Source organism: Ambystoma mexicanum, chromosome 1p (assembly GCF_040938575.1).
Source record: "Ambystoma mexicanum isolate Mex_15411 chromosome 1p, UKY_AmexF1_1, whole genome shotgun sequence".
Lineage (NCBI taxonomy): Eukaryota > Metazoa > Chordata > Amphibia > Caudata > Ambystomatidae > Ambystoma > Ambystoma mexicanum.
The window spans coordinates 1,372,962,378-1,372,983,691 of record NC_090921.1 but is presented as its reverse complement, the minus strand read 5'-3'; the positions used below and the strand labels follow the sequence as shown (position 1 = coordinate 1,372,983,691).

At 44.8% G+C, this 21,314-nt stretch overlaps 1 protein-coding gene across 2 annotated transcripts in view; it reads right to left on the bottom strand.

Moving 5' to 3' along the window:
* Positions 1–7,246: 7,246 nt before the first annotated feature.
* Positions 7,247–21,314, bottom strand: part of SIAH1 (siah E3 ubiquitin protein ligase 1) — a 108,516-nt gene continuing 94,448 nt past the window's right edge. For both annotated transcript variants that reach the window (XM_069607049.1, XM_069607048.1), the window contains exon 2: positions 7,247–9,063. In XM_069607049.1, the coding sequence (XP_069463150.1) occupies positions 8,213–9,061 (849 nt within the window). In that variant the 5' untranslated portion in view covers positions 9,062–9,063 and the 3' untranslated portion in view covers positions 7,247–8,212. The remainder of the gene's footprint in view (positions 9,064–21,314) is intronic.

Here is a 21,314-nt window from a genome sequence, read left to right as displayed (position 1 = left end):
TAATCATGGGTCATGGATATTTTATTACACACTTTAAGCACTGTACTTTTATGAAAAAAAATTCCTTTTCGAAATCAACTTCGAAAATGAAATTCTGTCTGGGACACAAATTGCCATTACTCAGTAAACTAGGAGGGCCAAAGGCTGTTCAGCTGTATATGGAAACAAGCCTTAGGAATCTTGAGTTTAAACCAGCATTCCAACAAGTGAGAACCGGGAGGCTATAATAAATGTTTGTACCTTGCCTCCATTAAAAAGGTTTTCACATTTCACGAATTCAGGAACATTATGAAAGATCAGGCAAGGTTCTTGCATTTGCATCACCTTTGTATAGGCGTGTTATAAATGCCGTATCATATCATCCGGCGTGTGTGTATAAAATAAAAACACAGGCAACGAGGTCAGTGTAGTATCAGATAAGGATGATGTGGTTCTCACCACTAATCGGTACAAGGTCACCGTCCGATGGCTTCCAGACCCTACACTCGGAGTGAGGCGCCCAACAGACTAGTTTGTTCTTTTCAGGGACCAAGATCCAAACAAAATGTGCCGTAGTTTGGATGAATTTTATAGGGTATTTGGCGAGATGTTGCCTACTTTGGAGAGGATGATGCATACCCACTTAGATTATTTGGTTAGACTATTCAAACATTTTTTACTTTGATACAGAAACCCATTAAGACTAACGTCTGCACATTTTCATCACAACTGCTAACCAAGATTAGACAAGATCATGCACACAAATTGCAACACAGTGGGTTTCATTAAGGGTTATGGTAATATACTGAGTACTCTATACACGCTATATTGGGCTTCTGTCATCATAATGCTTTCCCTTTGCCTTTTGAATTTCCTTCTTGTATGCGCGAATGTGCTTCTGGAACATTGTTTTTTTGTCTGGATTGTAATCTTTCCTCCATTCCGTTTCCATCTTTTTGTTTTCTTTTTTCATGGTGCTTAGTAGTGGGGTAAACCATTTTGCCATTGCTCTTTTTTTGATGGTGTGAATGGTTTTTCTGGGGCCATCTTGTCGATTGCATCTGCAATCCATTTGTGTAGTATCTCCGTTTTCCCGTCTAGGTCAGCTAGGTCTAGTTCTGTTGTTGAGGGCTTGGTTAACTCCAGTTGTTCGAATAGGTTGCCTTTTTTGACATCTTTCCAGTTTCTTTTTGTGGTGGCTGTGAGTTTGGGAGGTTGGATGTAGACTTGAGTAGGCAGAGTGATTACGAATGGGATGATGAGATGGTCACTCCACAGTATTTGTATCGGCAGTGCCATGGTGATGAGTTGTTCCTCTGCGAATATTGCGTCCAAGGTGTGTCCTGCCGAGTGAGTTGCCCCTTTTACTAGTTGTCATAGTTTCATGGTGGCGAGTTGTTCAATCAGTGAGTTTTGGGAGTTGGCATGACTGTCTTCGAACCAGATGTTGAAATCCCCCAGTATGATTAGGTGTTCGTGGTTGATGGCTATGTTGGTTATGGCTTCTATGAAGTTGTCGACGAAGGATGCATCATAGGTTGGGGGTCTGTACACCAGGATGAATGTGATGTTGGTTTTTGGGCTAGTTGTTAGGTGTATGACCATGGACTCGCAGTTGGGGATGTTGAGTGGTTCGTCTGTTCTTATTTTCAGCTGCTCTTTAAATGCTATTGCGATGCCTCCTCCTTTTTTGTTTTTCCTGTTTATTTGAAGGCATTTAAAGTTTGCTGGAAGGCAGCTTTGGAGTGTGATTTTGTAGTTGTCGTCCAGCCAAGTTTCTGTGATGAAGAGGATGTCGATGACGTGGTCGTCGAGTAGGTCGAAGATCTCTGTAGAGTGTTTTGACATGGATCTTGCATTTATTAGATTGCAGTGGAGTTGGTGTAGCTTGGTTTGCCCTTTTTTTGTTAGGGTTGTTTTCTGATCTTGTTCAGGAGCAGGTTTCAGGCGTTCGAGTAGTACTTCTAGGTTTAGCCTAGGGTTTTTGTTTTCATCTGGTTCATCTTCCAGGGGACAGGGTTGGGGGTTCTTCTTGCTTTGGTGATGTATGGTGTTATTGCTTCAGTTGTGTGCTTGTTGTATCTGGTGGGGTTTGTCCTTCGTGATGTTGGTAGGTTGTTCAGTGTAGTTGGTTTTGGCGTCGCGTTGGTTTGATCTGGTGAGTAGGTCTCAGTGAGGTATGGAGTTAGGTAAAGGGATTTGTCTCTTCTTTCAGTGTTGGTCCGATCTTTGAACCCGTTTGTGGGGGGTGTGTTCTGTTGTTGCGGTTCTTAGTTGAAGTTTCGGGGTGTTTGTTCTTTCTTCTCTTCTTTCCCTCTGGGTGGGTCGTTTGCGCAGCATTGTACGATTCCGAGTTGTTTTAGTCTAGTTGTTGTCTTGGTCGGGGTGTAAGGGTAGAGTTGAGGGTTGTATAGTTATATAGTTGGGTTCTAACAGTGTCTCTCTTTAGTCTCCGTCTCCCTTAGCGACAATGCAAATTTGGGCACAGCGGCCCCGCTAGGTTTGAGACACCTGTATAGTGGGAGAGAGGTCCGTCCAAGCAGTCCGGACAACAGACAATGCAGTTTGGGCACGGCTGCCCAGCCAAATTTGAGACAACTGCATAGAGGGAGAGAGGCCTATCAATGCAGTTTGGAGAACAAACAATGCAATTTGGGCATGGTGGCCCTACTAAGTTTGCGACACCTGTATAGTGGGAGAAAAGCCTATCAGTGCAGTTTGGAGAACAGGCAATGCAATTTGGGCACGGCGGCCCTTCTATCTGCTAAGTTTGAGAGACACCTGTATAGTGGGAGAGAGGCCCATCAATGCAATTTGGGCAAGGCGGCCTTCTATCTGCTACGTTTGAGAGACACCTGTATAGTGGGAGAGAGGCCTATCAATGCAGTTTGGAGAACAGGCAATGCAATTTGGGCACGGCGGCCCTTCTATCTGCTAAGTTTGAGAGACACCTGTATAGTGGGAGAGAGGCCTATCAATGCAGTTTGGAGAACAGACAATGCAGTTTGGGCACGGCGGCCCTGCTAAGTTTGAGACACCTGTATAGTGGGAGAAAAGCCTATCAGTGCAGTTTGGAGAACAATCAATGCAATTTGGGCGCGGCGGCCCTGCAAGGTTTGAGACACCTGTATAGTGTGGGAGTGGCCTATCAGTGCAGTTTGGAGAACAGACAATGCAATTTGGGCACGGTGGCCCCCTCTATCAAATGCAGTTTGGGGCAACGAGGTTAGGTATCTGGTGTAAAGCTGTACCTCTCCCAACCCCGCCCCTCCTACCTTCCTGGTCCTTGTAGTCACTGGTTGACGGCTGGCCACTGGGGTGGCTTCCCCTGCAGACACTTCCTGGAGTCGCCTCTGTTGGAGTCGCCCTTGGCCTCGGGGCCCTTAGCCGCTGGGGGCTGCCGGGCAGAGGGCTGCCCTGGGGGGACCGGTGATAAAGGCTGGAGGGACCAATGAGAACGGTGCTGGGAGAGGAGGAGAGGCGTGGGTTTAAACGTGGGTTAGATTATGTTATGATCGCAGTCAGAGCAAGATCTTATTGCATGCTCAATGGGGAAAGGGAAAATGGAGCCTATGCTCCCTACCAAGCATATGCAAATGCTGTGCCTCTGCTCTCACCTCCATCCATTTTTTTTTTAGCTGACCGAAAGTTCACTGCAATCTAGGGTTGGCTACTATTAAATGGGCTTGATGTGGCTCCAAACACCCTGGAGTTCCACTCCCTGACAATTGCACTGATCGATCTAGCCCACTGCCCTCAACCTCCAATGCGGTTAAATCATGAATACTGCTGTTCTCTATGGGCAAATGTTAAGTTCCTATAGCGGACGCCTTTCGCAGGGGCAGCTTTGTGTTCAAGTTGAACAGACAATTTTACTTGGCGCCTCCTATGCCCCAGCGAGTGTTCTAGCAATTCGAGATGTATGGCTGAACGGCACCTCACTGTCATAAATTAAGTCTTATACGCACCCAGCCTAAGAGGATTCCCGCCTCACACACCAATATAAAAAAGGTTTATAGCAGGACTCTGAAACCTCCAAGAAGGCCAGACTGATTCTATTCCAGAGAAAGCTGTGGTCAAAATTCCATCCTCAGTTAAATGTGCCCATATTTTCCCCTTCAGCTTTCCTATATGTAGAATCTGGCAGTTTAGGGGGTTGGGGAGCACGTAGAGTGGCTTTGCACATAGAGTTTCTTGGGCATGGTTTTACACACTGCTTGGACTCCCCAGGACACAGCGGAAGGCTCAAGGCTGACCATGAGCACTTTTGTCTGGGTTATCAAAACCCTAGGCGTGTAGACAAACTAGTAATCCAGACAAACCTGCTTTGCTCCCTTTTCAGTGATCTTTTGCAAACTTGGCAAATTCGAATTTCTGACATACAATCCCACCCAAATGGTGTTGGGGCTCAGGGAATTAAGAGCAAAGGCTTTGGCGCACAAGTTTTCTTGGGCATGGCTTCAAACATGCCCAGGGTCACCATGTAGTGAGTAATTTCCAGACATCCACCCACTTCCCCTGTGTAAAAGAACACCTCTCCAACTATTTTTCCTCTTGGCGCTGCAAGCTATACAATACAGATGGATCCACAATAAATTCGGTCCAATTGTACACCTAGCTCTTTTACCTTTTCATGCATTCCTGTGAATCTCATCTATTCTTCGCCCTCATCCCAACTATCTACCCAACTTTGTTTCCCCTACCATTACTGAATGTTCGATCATACTCCTCCTTTGCCTCCGACAGGAAAAGCACTTAAAAGCTGCAAATTATGGCAGGAGGAGTTCTACAAATGCACGATAACATAGCATGACTTAAAGCTTTGACAGGTCAAAGCTAAATATGAAAGGTCCCTGTTCTCGGTGAAAAGATTTCTCATGTTAACTTTTAGAATACTGACTTCTCTCATTGATACGATCGATATACATTTCTTATAGACAGCTATGACAAGGCTCTTAATCGCTCAATCCTTGAGGCTACATGTTTGGAAGCCTGTTAAAGCACTAAGGTTAAAATGAATCTCAGATATGATCTATTGGTTGCCAGTCAAAATGGTGTGATTTGTTGGGCATTTACGCATTCTGTAACAAGGAGGTAGGATACACATGGTTTGTAACTGAAGGATCCTGTACGGGAGAGTAGATCCTAATTGGAGTTGGCATTGGCTTGCGCTATCCCCGAGGACCCCCTCTTCCCCCCCTCCTGCTGTCCCTCTTTGCAGTCTTCTCACACATTCTAGGTCATACCGGGGAGCTTGAAAAAGAAGTTGCACAGAACATTAGTTGTTGCCAAGTATGGAAATGTAACTGGAAACAGTCTTCAAAGGACTGGAGTGACTCCAACCTCAACCGCCAAGGAGAACATAGTTGGCAAAAAACAGAGTGGTGGGGATAAGCTACAAATCAATGTGGGCAGCTTTGAATTACCCTTCCATCTAAACCCCTGCAGCTAGAATTCCTCATTTTTTTGTCTGCACCCCTTCCTTAGTGTTTGGTTGGGTTCCATGTGTCATTTTGATTACTGGGATGTTATATGCAGAGTGTAGATGAGGTACAGTTTGGAGAATGCAATGCTTTTCATGTGCTGCAACTCCAGAAGAGATGCAAGTCACCTTTGAAGGTAGCACTGCTTTGGGAGTTGAATCTCTCCTTACACTCATGCAGCCTGGGAGCAGAAGGTAGGTGCCATAAAACAGACTTGGTTTGTTCCATTGGCAAATATGCAAAATCCTAATGACATTTTATGATAATTCGACTTCCTCTTGTACTGCAGGGGTAAAAAAAAGCATTGCAAAGGTGCTGCGGCACAATCTGTGGTAATTCTACCTTTAGTAATACTTCTGCGGTCTTACAACTTTCAGACTGATAAACTCGTCTTTTTTAAACTCAATTTGAGCATCCAAAGCATCTGCATTTACGCTTACATTTTTGTTATCCGTAGGAACATGCAGTAAAACTTTTTTTGCATCTTCACTTACACCATGGAGTATCTGGAACAATAATTGTGAAATAAGTTTCTAATTGTTACACTATGGGTCAGGCTCTAACATTTTTTTTATAAAGTTGACCATACAAATCAGGGATTTTTTTTTTAAAACACCCCTTGTTCAGCATTTGCCAGCCTCTCCTCAATTCTGCTGGCTGTCTTCTTTAAAGAGGTTGTTTTCTTATTTACATTAAATGCCTGTTCCGAAGCAGAAACTGAATAAAAAACAATTTTCCAACTCATACAAATGATGCATTGTGTTCTGAATTCTATGTCGATATCCTACCAGGTTCTCTCCGCCCCCAAAGAAATCATACAATTACAAAGATCCTAGAATGGAAAATTGGCAATAATCAGACATCGGCAGATCACTGAAAAAGTAGGTTGTCAATTAAAATACTGAGTCGTAAGATTGTAAAACCTGAATATAGAAAAATAAAACGGATTGTTAAAGGGCATACAGGTTGACAGGTTTAGATCTACAAGTCATTTTCTGAATAATAACTTCAATACATAGACTGTTCTCACAATAAGGTAGATACAGTGTTCGTGAAGGCTTAAACCAAATGTGGAGTAAAAACCATACTTCATTTAATCAAATATGAAAAACTAGCTTTATTTTTGACAAGTGCTTAATCCATGTACAAACCTTTGGTGCCTTGCATACCAGCCAAAAAAAAATAAAAAGTATACAATTTAACAATTCAACTCAAACTGCAGCAAACAAATAGAATTTAACCAAATTAAAAAAAATTACTTAGATGCTCGTAAGGAAGATAAGAGTTTATTTAAAAAAAAAATTAAAAAAAGAAAAAAAATCATGTTTGTGTTAGGCCTTCAGGACCCTAATAAAAAAAGAATTTAGAGTCCAAGCATTTGAACTCAAATTTCAAACGTTGGACGCTTTCTGCAAACCAAAAAAAAAACACAATCTTGCATGTTTTCAGTACAAATAGTTGGGTTAAATGTCCTCATTGGAATGGCTAACTTGAAAAAATGAACATTACAGCATCTCTCGAAGACAGTACGTTTGCTGAACAATGCTGACAAATTAAGAAAAAAGGGTTGGCTACAGGGTTAATTGATGGACATGAGCCTTCATGTTTTGCTTACTACGTGTGAAACCCAAGGAATGTTCCAACTTTAAAAAAAACTAAAAAAAAACTGAATGTTTGCTTTGCCCTTTTCTCAAGATCACTAAATATTCAAGCATTGGAAATTGGCTATAGAAGTAAAATAGTTTAACAATGCAACCTTGTTAAAAATAACTTCGAGCTAAGAGTTTGCAGTTTGACAGGTATTACTTTAATGACAAATATAAAAGATCTATTAACATCTAAACTGAGACTTGATTTTTGAGCAAAGAAGAATGTGTAAAGAAACCATGTCTCATGCCGCAAAGTAAATTGATACAAGAAAACAGTTGTTAGTCAAACCTTAAGCCACTTTGCAAGTACCTCAATGTATTAACGTCCACCTCCTATTATTGTACCAAACTGTTTGCAGTCAATCACAATCTTTAGCTAACAAAATGTATGGAACATCAATTTATGCTGAGTCAATTAAATTCATCTGCCTCGGATGTCTGGACATTAACAATGTAACTGAGTTTGGTAAAAATGGGACACGAAAGAAAAAAGTATCAACCACAAGATATGATGCACAACAAATAAATGCATGTAATCAAATATGGAGGCACAAAGAATAGATCTGCGTGTGAGAAGAAACCTGAATTACAGAAAAGTCAAATTTATTGATGAAAAACTGGAAGTTGATACAAATGAGATACACAAACTGTACACAAAACAGCAGCAAATACTATGTAGTGAATTACAAAAAGGGAATAGGGAGAAAAGCAATGGCTAGAGGCCACTGAAAATGGCTTGTGGGGGGAGAGGGGGGAAATAAAAAATACACAAACGGCATCCTTTACACTGTACAATCTACAAACACAATTCCGAACTATTTTACATCATTTTCTGATTTAGACTTCTTTTTAATAGAAAAGACGCCCATCTCAGGGTACATATATTTATAGCAATATATATATATTTCAGTGGTTTACTGTTGATTTTAAATATATTAGTGTTACTACATGCAACTGGTTCCTGTAACCGTCTTACCTTTCGTTACCCTTCATATGCCAAACGATATAGCAAATAGTTTGTGCCAGGCAGTAAATGTCAATGACGGTTAACTTGATTTAAATGCAAGGAGTTGAACACTGGCCTGAAAACAGACTGCCTCTTCAGCACATTGATATTGTCACGTTAATGCCTAAATTGCCATTTTCTGCAAAGAGTTGTGCAATGCTGGTATCAAAGACAAGGCAGTCGCTATTCATTATAGCTGTAGCAATTCCTTCATGAATAGATCGAGGTGTTGCTTCCCAAGTCAATCGTCGCCTATGACCATTAAGCTCCAACCGATAAGCAAAATTTTCAGCTTGTTTGCGCGTTCCTATCAGTTGTACAATTGCAAAGAATTGCTGGTGTCCATCATATTTCTCTTGTTTCTCCAAAACCAACATGAAATGAAAGCCAAAGCAAGACTGCATCATAACCCAGTCAACTGCACCAGGAAGGTTAATGTCTGTAGCAAGAAAAACAATATCCTCTCCTTGTAATGTTGTAATGGACTTATGTTGATGCATAAGATGTGGCATTACTGCATCCAGGGAACCCTGCCACTTGCAAGAAGCACCAGGACAAGGACACGAATAAGGCCTGAATTCACAGAGCTCTTCATGATCCGCTTTTTCTGTATGTGGCAAGGTTATTTCACATCCAGAAGAGGCATATTTGCATGGAAATAACACCGAATTGGCAACCTTCTCCATAGCCAAGTTACGAATAGAGCCCAGTGGGCCCCTGCAAGTCGGACAACATGTAAGTTTTGGTCGACAGTTGCTACAAACCAAATGACCACTCTGGCACTGAAGAATGGGAGGTAAGACATAGTCAAAACACACCGGACACTCAAAGAGGCTAGCCAAGTCATTGTTGGATGCTGTAGTGCCAGTCAGAGCAGGCACTCGCTGAGATGGTGTACACTTTGAAGTACCTGTAGGAAGTGCTGTAGCTGTCTGCCGGCTCATTTCTGTACAAACGAAAGAAAAACAAAAACATGACTACACAGGAGTCTACATGAAACACGAAATTATCAAGCAATGGTTGAAAGAACAGTGATGGCGGTTAACACCCAAGCATACGTGTGTGTGGAATTCAAAAGTGCAGGGACATGCCAATCTAATCATCTTGCAATTCAACGTGTAAAAGACTTGCCAGATACTATCTATAACGTAAATCTCTGCAACCATGCCACTGTATTAGGCATGGCTGTGAAGCCCTGTTCCTGTGCTTCTAAAGTATTTGTGGTTAAAGGGCTTTAAGCACAGCAGATGCAAAGAAATTAGATCATTGTGCCTGCAAGTTATAAATATGGAGACATTTTTGGTGCAAAAGTGGAACAAGCACTGATGTAAATTGCTAGCCAGTCTTATGAATAGAAAAGTCTCGCTCTTTAAAACAAAGCAGCGGTTGTGCCAAACTTCGAATACATTTACTGCTCTAAACTATTTGGTGGCGTATTGCATAAATGTACCTGAATTGAACTGCTTCCAATCAGAGGCAAGCTACAAACACCTGTCACCTATGTGAAATTGAATTTCAACAAACCGATGCCTATTCACAGACCGGTTGACTCTGATTTGTATTACTTGCAAACCCAAGTAACACACAAAACAATTAACATTTTCAATGTCATTGGGCGCGTGAACTAAAACACATACACTGCAAGGGACATGGACTGTGTTCCCATAACCATAAAATATGTTCCATTTAAAATACACATTTTCCCATGCAAACTGCAGAGCATGAAAACCTGCAAAGGTTTATTTCAATCTTGTTTTGCATATTTACGTAGCACACTATGGAGCCATGGCATAATCTTAATGACAAAAGGATAACGCACGGAGCAAGTGTTCTGTAATCATTTTATTAGATATGCACAATTAAAATTGTGGCAAAGAGGTTTAAACATGTCATTTTGGAAGGGCTCATTGCACACAAAAAAAGGTTCGACATTTGCTTACAGAACTAGTACATTTTAACATGAACATTTTAATGTGATCCATTAAAAGTGAAGCTGGAAAACCTGCAACCTTAAAAATGTGACAGCAGGAAAGGATAAATGCTTAGTCATGAATGTCAGTCCTACGAATCAGATGCCATTGGTTGCAACTTTAAGGCTTACACATTATAATCTGAAGTTTAAACCATTCATATTTTGAAAGTTCAAGATTACTACAATGGGCTAATAACCTCACCTTTAGGAACAACTGTTAAACAGCAGATAGTAGCTGGAAAGGGGACGCCACTCCTCTTTGGAGGCGTTTCCGAGAGCATTTGAAATGTAAACATTTTGTAAACATACGGTTATGCCACACAAGGAGCTCACAATGATGGGCAGCAGTTTGAGACATGTGAGAAATGAATGACACCCAATAGTGAGTATAGGCAACCAAGGAAATGAGGGTGGTTCGGATGCGCATAAGGTGTGCTTTAACCTGTGTGGGACTTGCAAACCTTTTAGAAGCTACAGAAGCACCGAAGGTCAGGTCCCTAAAAACATTTTTTTTAAAGGCAGATGGCGGCAGAGTGCGTATGGCCCAGATGGTTCACAATCTGAAATGCGTGGGTGAGAAAACAAGCAGCTAAATGCCAATGAGAGTAGTTCAGTCTATGGGCCGAGAGTTGGCACTTGGTTCCAACTCTTGTAATGCCTGCTTCAATAACGAGCTGAACTTCTTTACGACGAAGCAAACTGCTTTCAAATACCTTCCACATATTACAGTACATCTGCCAACGGGTCTAAAATTTGAAGAAATTCGTGAATTTAATCTTTTGGAGGCTGAAATAAGTCATCCGACTCATTATGAGAACATGATAATTTTTTTCCAATTAAGCCATTCAACTATATCTTTGCTGGTGAAGTTTAGGTTATCTTCAAGGGTTTTGGCACAGTGCACATCAGCCTGTGCCACCCCTTGTATCTTTGGCTAAGAAAAGTGAACCCATCAAAGCACATATTTGAGGCATCCTTTTATAGGAGGATTTCAAATGCTTTACCTGTAACCTTAAACCTATGATAATGGGGTTAACAAGGATTGGTATGTATAACCTCACCTGTCCCCCTAGCTGACCAGTGCAAGCGACACCACAGTTTCCTTGCACACCAATGGCTATTCACACATTGCTTTAACATTTCAAAGGAGTATGATACTAGGGCTGCATTACAACAATTTTATTGCTAATAGTGGGAAACGGTCAATGGTTCGACCATACCATCTTAAAGTACACTCCCTACAGAGAATAAACAAATGCTAAACAAAACTGAAAGCATTTTAGTATGCTTCTATTTGGGAGTATAGAAGACACGATTACCAGTGTTTTCACTCAACCAGCAAATGTGAACAATAGGGGCAGATTTATTAAATCTAATGTTTAACACACCACAGTATTAGGAATTGAGCCCTAGATACTCTAGGTCGACCCACAACAATACTGTTGTCCAATAGTAAGCAAGGTACTAGCTAGGGGTGTCACAGTATTGATTTTATGGCAGTACGATAACCTTCTTGCCAAATGACGGTATATCATGGTTAACGCAGTATAGCAGGAGGAGTTAACTAATCTTAAATATTTTCTAAAGATCATAAATGTCAGCATTTTAAAACTTGTCTCTGCACATTTTTAGCTGATCCTCCAGGAATCTAAGGTGGCTGCATGTTTGGTCTTTCATGGCGCTCACTCGTTGATCGCCTTAAATGTAAGAGTGACTAGTGGAAGTGTTAAAATTCACATTTTGAGCAATGAGCTTGCTGCTCAGTCACAGGTCATCGCTTTGAAAAAAAAATCTGCCTCGACCTGCATTATTTTGGAACCACATGGCATGGGCATCATGACCCCTCGCAGCGATCAGTCAAAAGTTTGTTTTGATAAGTGTTATAAAAAAAATCACATGTGTGGTCTGAAAGCCCATGTCAGTGTTTCTTTTGTCAAAATGTCATAGTCAACACACTCACCGAAATGTTGCATATTGATCAAATCACTATATCTTGTTTACCATCTGCCTGGTGTATTATAAAGGTCTGATGTTGGAGTCACCACTGACCATGTAATCCTAACATGACAGCGTTCAGTGGGCGCTGTTGATTTCTTTCTCGATTCTTACAATACATGATTTACCTTCTTAAAGAGTGGCACAAAAACGTTTTGAAAAATGACAAAGTTAAAATACATAACGGCACAAATATGGTCTAGACCACCACAACACCATCATTGCCATTTTCCCCCCAGGTCTGAACGCATTAGGACCCTTGTCATGTGAGTTGAGACAGAGGAATGCTTTCATGGGTGGTGTCAAATCAAGGATAGACCTGAGAAATCCCTCACCCCCATTGCTCTGGATACTTCAAATTGAATGTAGAATCTGTCCTGCCTGCTTGAGACCAGTGCCATATGCAGAAAACAGGGGAAGGATCAATCGAAACAACAACTCTAGTGCCAATGTGTAAATCTACGCAGAGGACAGTTGGGGGTGCAGGGCAGTTCATAAATTAGCACAAAGCACCGATAGCTTTGTAGGCTGTATTAACACTGGGCCTAACATTTTGTGGACATGCATCAGAAGGGCATCCAGTTCATTCTCTCCCCCTCCCCCCCATGAATTCTGGGATGTGTAGTTCCCCCATCTTTCAAATTAGTGGTAAAACTACAAATCAGCTGATCTTTAACCCTACTCTGATCACAGAGAAAGAGCGGTCACAGCATCAAAGAACAAGTTACTTACCAACTGGTAACGTTCTTTCGATTGGATGTTCCTCCATCGTATTCCAATCGAACATCCAATCGAAAGAATGTTACTAGTTGGTAAGTGTCCAACGTATTCCTCATCTTAGACTCCCAAAGCAGTATGGGCAATTTCTCTGGAGGAGGTAGATTTTTTTTTCGATACCCTCGATGGCTGAACATAGTACTGCTTTACCAAAATTCAGCTCCTTAGACTGAAGCATCCAGGCTATAGAATTTTAAAAAGTATGCAGCGAAAACCAAGTTGCTACTTCACAAATGGACCTTATAGGAATACCTCTTTGTAGGGCTGTCTAAGAGGCGATGCCTTTGGTGGAATGAGCCCTTAGACCTTCTGGTGGGTCTTTTTGTGCTAATCTGTAGCATTCTGAAATACAAAGCACAATCCAGCGTGATATTGTTTGCTTTGTCACCGACTGACCCAATTTCCTTCCTTTGTAGCCATTTATTGTCGACTCCAAACTTAGAAAGCCTAGAGATGTAAAAGCTTAAAGCTCTTTTCAGATCCAACCCGTGTAATCTTTCCTCCTCCTTACTATCATGAGGTGGAGGATAGAATACGGGTAAAACAATTTTCTGACTTAAATGAAAATCACATACCACTTTTGGTAAAAATTAGCGTTTAACCCTCAACACAACTCTGTCCTTATGGAACACAGTATAGGGAGGCCCAGAAGACAGTGCCTGCAATTCGTTCACTCTTCTTGCAGATGTTAAAGCAACTAGAAAAGCAGTTTCCCATGTCAGTAATCTTTACGGACAAGTGTGCAAAGGTTCAAAAGGAGCACACATTAAGAATTATAGGGCCAGATTGAGATCCCAAACTGGTACTTGAAATGGGAAAGGAGGAAACATTAGTGAGTCCTTTTAAAAATTGCACTCCCAAAGGAATTTTGAAATAGGAGCATTCTTCCAACGAGCGCTTGAAGATGGAAAGCGCCGCAAGGTAACCTTTAATGGTTCCAACATTTAGACCTCTATGTGCTAGAGTCAGGAGGAAGGACAGTACTTCCAGAATAGAACATAGAAAAGGATCGACATTCTTTTCTATTCACCAGTTGCAAAACTTTTTCCAACGGCAACAGAAGAGAGACTTTGTTGCTGGCCTTGCCGAAAGCAACACCTCCATGACGTCATCTGGAAGGTTCCAATCCTTGTATCTCAGCCTTTCAGATACCAAGCATGAAGGTTGAGCGTTTTGACCTCTGGATGGAGAACCTGACCCTCCATTTGAGAGAGAAGGTTTTCTCTCTGAGGGAGACGTACTGGGGATAGATGGACATGTCTAGAAGGTCCGGGTACCACATTCTCCTGGCCCAATCCAGGGTAATTAGGATCATGCGGCTCCCGAAGGGTCTTCAGTCTCCTGAAGACCTGAGGAATGACTGGAATCGGAGGGAACGCGTACAATAGTGGGAAATTCCACTCCACCACGAACGCGTCCCCCGGGGCTCCTCTCGGGGGAAATTCCCTTGAGCAATACCTTTTCGCTCTTCCAGTGGATTCTGGTGGCAAATGGGTCCACTTGAAGGGTGCCCCAAAGGGCGAAGATCTCTTGAATGACTTCCTGAGCCAGTTTCCATTCACGTGACACTGTGCTCTGCCTGCTCAGAGCATCTGCCGTCATTCTCCTCCCCGGCTAGGTGAACTGCTGTTAAAGAGAACTTCTTGAATTGCCCAATACCAGAGCTGCATTGCCTCTGCACAGAGGTAGTGACCCTACACCTCTTTTGTTTAGATAATGACGTACTACACAGTGGCCATGCATTATCAGGACATTCTTTCCCTTGACAGATGGCAGGAAAGCTTTCTGATTGCTCTCAGCTCCAGAAGGTTGATGTGTAGTTTGGACTCCGATGGAGACTGACCGCCGATTGTCAGATCGTTGGCATGAGCTCCCCACCCCCTAAGTGAGGTGTCCGTCACTACTGTGATCTCCAGCCATGGTTGCCAAAACTGTTATCCTTTCAGGATATTCCCTGAACAAGTCCACTATAGAAGATCTTGACGAACCTTGTTCGGAATCTGGAGACGATCCGTCATTTGACCTGAAAACTGGGACCATCGAGTCTTTAGAGCCCACTGAAGGGATCTCATTCTCGGACGTGCCTCCGGCACCAGGAAGATGCAGGGAGCCATGAGGCCGAGTAAACTTAAGTCGTAGGCCTGATGATTTTGGGCATTTTGGAATTTGGAAACCATCTGAAGAATGTCTCGAGCCCTCGACCTGGGAGGCGAGCGCTTTCCCAGGGATGCATCTAATACAGCTCCTATATATTGGAGCCGTTGAGGTGTCATTTGTGACTTCTTGAAATTGAGGCAGAAGCCCAGTCTGTGGAGGAAGTGGTAGGTGACTTTCAGGTGATCCAGAGCCTGTTGGCAGAACGGGCTCTGATCAGCCAATCCTTCAGGTAGGGGTAGACGTGAATCCCCCTCTCCTGAGGTGCGCTGCCACCACTACCATCAGTTTGGTGAAGACCCTCGGGTAGAGGTCATCCGAATGGCAGGACTCGAAACTGATAGTGTGAGTCGCCAACTACGAACCTCAGCTATTTTCTGTGCTTGAGATGAATCGGCACATGAAAATAAGCATCCTGGAGGTCCAAAGACACCAACCAATCCTGAAGTTGAAGGGCCTGAAGGATCCGAGAAATGGTAACCATCTTGAACTTGTCCTTCCTGAGGAAGTTGTTGAAGTCCAGGAGGGGGCTCAGTCCTCCGTCCTTTTTTGGGGATCAAAAATACGGGGAGTACCATCCCTTGTTCCTCTCCGCTGCAGGTACTGGCTCTATACCACCTTTCCCCAGCAGGGTTAGAAATTCCTGCTGTAGGAGCGGGTCTGAAAAGGGTGGCTCCCCGGTGGATTGCTTTGAGGCTGCGTTAGAAAAGGAAAGCAGTAATCTTGGGCTATTATTTCTAGAGCCCAAACATCTGAAGTAATGGCTTGCCATTCTTGCAGATGCTGTGACAGCCTGCCTCCTACAGGTGTCTTGTGATGCAAGTCCTCAAAGTGGTTTTTTGGCGGTTGCTGCAGCCGCTGATGGCAAGAGGCTGTAGCTGGCTTTGCACGTTTTCCATGTCCAACGCGAGTGGCCTTTCTCTGGCCCCTTTGACTGGCCATTCCTCTCGCCTTTCCATATGAGGAGTAGTAACGATAGGATCATCCCCTCCAAGATTGACCCAGTGCACGAAAAGGCTGAGGTTGCCTAATGGCAGCTCCCAAAGACTTGGCAGCTGCCTTTGAGGTTTGCAACCTCTCAAGGTTCTCGTCAGCCTTGCTGCCAAAAAGGCAAGACCTGTCAAAGGACATGTTCAGGAGACGGTTCTTCCAACTTCCATAACCATGCAAATCTGCACGCATTACCGTGCTAGTGCACATGGACCTGCTCACACTATCTACAGTGTCCAATCCAGATTCAAGGGATTCCTGCATAGCCTACTTTCCATCTCCAACGATGGCTAGGAATCCTTCCCTTTCGTTCCCTTCTGGTATGTGCTCCACTGGCATTGCAATGCACTCCCAGAGTGTACGCAAACCTTGCCAAGGCACATGTGGAGTTGGCTGATTTTAACGCCATACTCCGAGCTGAAAATACCTTCCGTGCCCAGCCATCCACACGCTTATCGTCCCTGTATGGAGGGATAGAAGGGTACGCCAGTTTGTTAGAAGCTGTGGCTGCCTGTATGACCAAATTCTCGGGAGTGTGATGTTTAGACAGATAGCCGGGGTCGCTACTGGCAGGGCGGTATTTTGAAGTAAGGGATTTATTCACTGGCGGAATAGAATCCAGAGTCTCCCAATTTTCTGCCACCTTATTTTGCAAGGCTACGTGAAAAGGTAGTATTGGGTCTTCAGTAGGACCATTATCCAATATGTCTGTTATATCATCTTGGATGAATTGGGCTGGAGGTCTGGCCCATTCTAAATAATCTATTACCTTTGTCATTAGCTCACGGTATGATGGACTGGCATTTTCTCCAGGTTCTGGCCTACCAAAGTCATTTTCAGGAGATGTATCAATACCACTTGCATTGTGTAGTGATTCAACCAAATCCCTCATCCTGCTTTCTTCTGAAATCAGGCATTCTGGGACATTTGGGGTGCCATAGTCCAGCCAAAAAGGTAGATTCTCATCAGATTTCTCCTGTTCCTCAAAAATTGAGGTCAGAGACTTTAACTCCTTTCTAGGAAGAGGTTTGAAAACCTTTTCTGGGAGAGGTGGAGGAGGGGTATTAATGGGTCCTGAAGGCATTACAGGTCTTGTAGCCTTCTCTTTCCCTTTGTCTGGCTGATTTTGCCAAACTGGAGGTTTTGGCGCCGAGGGCTTCGGGGTCGACAAAGGCGATGTAATACCAGTCTTCGAGGGCGTGGTGGCGCCCTTCGAAGACTTGCCCTTTAAGGTGTGTTCGGTCTCGGTGACCTCGAGCGGTCGACTCGAGCAGCTTTTCTCTTTCGGCGCCCTAGAAGTTTCTCTATCCTTCCTCTTTCGATCACCCGTGCTCGAGGGCGTGCGAGTGTCGGAGCGACGACACTCCCGGCCAACACACCGAAGACTTCTGCGAATACACAGTGCCTATGATTTGCCAGCACTCTGGATATGGGTGAAGCATATTCCACAGCCATCAGAATCATCTTCTGCCAATTCACATTGCCGTTAAGTCTGAGTCGCAGTATGACATCTTGTAGGATTGTCATCCTGAAAATGTGAGGTTTAACGACTAGTCTCATTTTCGGTGTATAGGAAGTAAGTGGAGTGAATTCTCAATTTCCTCTGTTATGCCCCCCCTCCCCAAGCTGTGCTGCTAATAATAATTTAGCATTTATATAGCGCTACGAACCCTGAGGTATCTGAGCGCTGCTTATGATTACCCACGGTGTGTGGTGCTCATTTATCTACCTCGGAAGGATAAAAGGCCGAGTTTGGCCTTGCCGGGATTCGAACCTGCATCAGCAGGCTCGCGCTCTACTCGGTGTGCTATCGGACCAGCTACTTCTGCATCTACAACTTAGAGGCAGCAACATTTGTCAGTTTGGTGTAGTGGCGTTTGGCTCCCTCCCTAATACCCTAGTGAGCTGCCTCCAATATCAACGGGTCGGTCGGAGAACATCCCCATACATGGTTGAATGTAGTTCCGCTTCCTACTATGGGGAAGCTATAAGAGGGACCCTGGGGTTGCAGGACATGGCTTTTGAGCTGCTGTAACTTGGTGGCAGTACTTCTGCTCATCCCCTTTGCTGCCTGTAAGAGGGGGCGGGGGGGTTCTTGATGGCGTCCATGTGACTAGGACTGCTCTCCTTAGAGCTATTGTGTGTGGGTGATTTGAATATCTCTGTAAGCTTCTTGGGTGAAGCCATATTCCTTCTACTATCCCATGTGAACAGAAAAAAAACAAAAAAAAAAAAAAACCACAGTCCCATTAAATGGGCCAGTGATGTTCATGCCATGCTCGATTTTTGCCTTTCATAATGCCTAAACATTTTTATTTAAGTTTTTCACCGTTGGGTACTTGCATTGATGTAGCAAATTACAGACTATGTGCAACGCATGTTGGTAGACCCACATAATGACAATCATGCACCAAAAACCTATTCGAGTAGCTGCATATTTTAAAAATCTCAAAAGTCTAATAATCTTAATAGCTTGGATAGCAGACTCGAACGTGTGGTTTCTGTTGGGAGGGGCTGCAGTTTGTGTTACTCCAATATGGCAGATGCTAGATAGGGAGAGTTGTGTCTGTGGGATTGATCACCTTAGGAGCAGCCCAATGCACTACGCCGACTGTCAGTGCAACCTTCGAGTTGTGGTGGGCGACATTAGGGTTTCAGCTTGTTCCATCTTTAGTGACTGGGTTAGTTCTTGCCTCCAATTCGAGGAAATCGTGGGGTAGGAGAGGAGCCAAAACGTGATAGTGGAAACAATTACAGCAGTGTGAAGTATTTGCAGCCAAGAGTCAGAAATAAATATGGATGAAGCAATAGCACACCATCGTGAGATGTGTTGAAAACCACCTGCAGCACCTGGTCGTTCAATTGCCATTCGTAATCGTCCGCTCCCAGCCTGCTGAGTCGGTCTGCTTCCAAGTTTGCCTCCCCTGGGAGATGGACGGCCCAGGAGGTAGATGTTTTCCAGGGCCCATTCCCACATACTGACCGCTAGGTTGCACACTGGATGGGACCTGGCAACCCCACCCCCAACCCCCCCCCATCCCCCCTGCTTGTTGACATAGTATATGCTGGTGGAGTTATCGGTCTGGATCAGGACAGTTCTGCCCTCGATGAGCGGAGAGAAGGCCCGGAGGGCTAGCCAAATGGCTCCGAGCTCCAGCCAGTTGATGTGCAACTCCTGCCGGGTCCAGTCCATGGATGCTGTGGGTGTCCAGAGTGTCTCCCCAGCCCTCTAGGGAGGAGTCCGTAGTAATAGTAACCTTTGGAGCAGACTGCCGGAATGGCCTGCCTGTCCACAGATGGAAGTCCTTGGTCTACCACGTGAGGTCCCAGTGGAGAGAAGGCGGTATGCTAACCAGCTCCGCTTGGGAGCCCTTCTCCTGATTCCATGAGGCTGCGAAGTGCAGCTGCACTCTCCTCTTCCATGTGTGGCACAGCCAAGAGGACACTGCCATGATATCCAGTAGGTGCTGGTACCACCAAGCCAAAGTCACTGGTCTGGTAAGGAAGTGCGTAGAGGCCCTCTTGATGGCTGTAATCTTGTCCTCAAGAGGGGAAAAAACCTCTGCCCTGGTATCCCAGATGAGGCCCGGGAAGGTGAGAGACTGCAGGGGCTGCAGCCGATACTTGAGGTTCATTGTAAACCCCAGGTCGTAGAGTGTACTCCTAAGTGCAGAGGAAGTGTGGACAACCCCACCCGGTGATCTCTCCCCGACGAGCCAGTCCTCAAGGTACGGGTAGACATGGTGGCCTTGGGCCCTGAGGAGGGCTGCCACTGCATTCATGAGTCTGGTAAACACCCTGGGGGCTAAGTTGAGGCCAAAGGATAGCACCTTGTACTGGAAATGATAGCCCATGATCCTGAAGCGTAGGAAGGAGCGATGGGGCTGCCAAATCGGAACATGTAGGTAGGCGTCCTTCAAATCCAGGGGGCACATACAATCTCCCTTGTCTAGTGTCTCTGCAATGAGTGCTGGCATAAACATCTTGAATTTTTGAAAAGGGAGAAGTTGAGGGTGGAGAGGTCCAATACAACTCTCAGGTCAGCTGGGTTATTTTGTATGGTGAAAAGCCTGGAATAGAAGCCTAATCATCAATGGGAGACTGGTTCTTCCACTGTTTGGCTCTCGACGAGCGATCGGATGTCAGAGTTACCGTCCCAATCTGTGGGAGGGGAGGAGAGCATAGGAGGAAAGGAAGGTATAGGTAGGCTGTAACCAGTGTATACTACCGAGACGAACCAAGGGTCTGCAAAGTTGTGGCGCCAGAAGTGCACGCGAGAGGCTAGCCTGCCCCCCCCCACTGGAGACACTTGGACTCTGAGGGACGCGTCACGTCTTTTTGCTCTATGAGGCTGCTGCTGCTTAGGAGGGGGTGGGGGGGGCTGGAAGAAGCCCTTGGCTTCCCCCCTTTTTGTTGCATGCGCCAGTGTCGAGTCGGCAGGCGGTCAGGTTTTCTCGACCTCCGTCCCTGGAATCCCCGGAAACCACCAAACGCACGCCCCTTATCGGAGCGCTGATGCGAGTGGGTGTACGCCTTGGGCGTGGCTTTCGTAAGTATAGACAGACTTTGCGGTTTGCGAGCTGTTCTTCTCCAATTCCTCGTTGGTGGTAGAGTAGAAGAGGTCACTACCCTCGAAAGAAAGATCCAATATGTGATCCTGGACATCTGGGGTTAAACTTTGTAGCCCGAAGCCAGGCCGTCCTCATGTCCGTGGGAATGCAGAAGGCACAGCCAAGAGGTGACTATGTGGGCCACTGTGGACTCCATGTTGTCTTGTGCTACCAACTTAGCTTCTCCTAGACCTGCCTTAGCGTGCCTGGCTCTTCGCCAGGAGTTCCAGAAGGAAGTCCGATATTTCCCGCCACAACCTCTGGCTGGCCGCTGCAAGCATGGCATCCGCGTTGGCTTGACACAGATGCACAGGCATTGGAGTACAGCTTTTTCCCCCCGTACGCCTACAAGATCTTCTCCTTGCCTAGCAGCGCAGAGGATGAGGTAGACAAGGACGACTGAGGCTTAGAGTAGAGTGATGCCACAGATCACCAATGAGTGCAGCTGGGGGTGCGTTGATAGCAAGAGTGTATCACCCTCCATCTGTCTATACTTGGCATCAAGGCGCTGTTTAACAGGCTGAGCCGAGTGTGGCTTGAGCCAACCCTTCTTGGTCAGAGTGACAACATCCTTCTGCATCGGGACATCCGTCTTGGTAGGGGGGACTTCGGGAGAGGACGTCTGCCAAGACTACCTCATCGGGCTGTCCTTCCTCGGGATGAGGAAGGCCCAGATATTTATTCTGCCAAACTTACAAG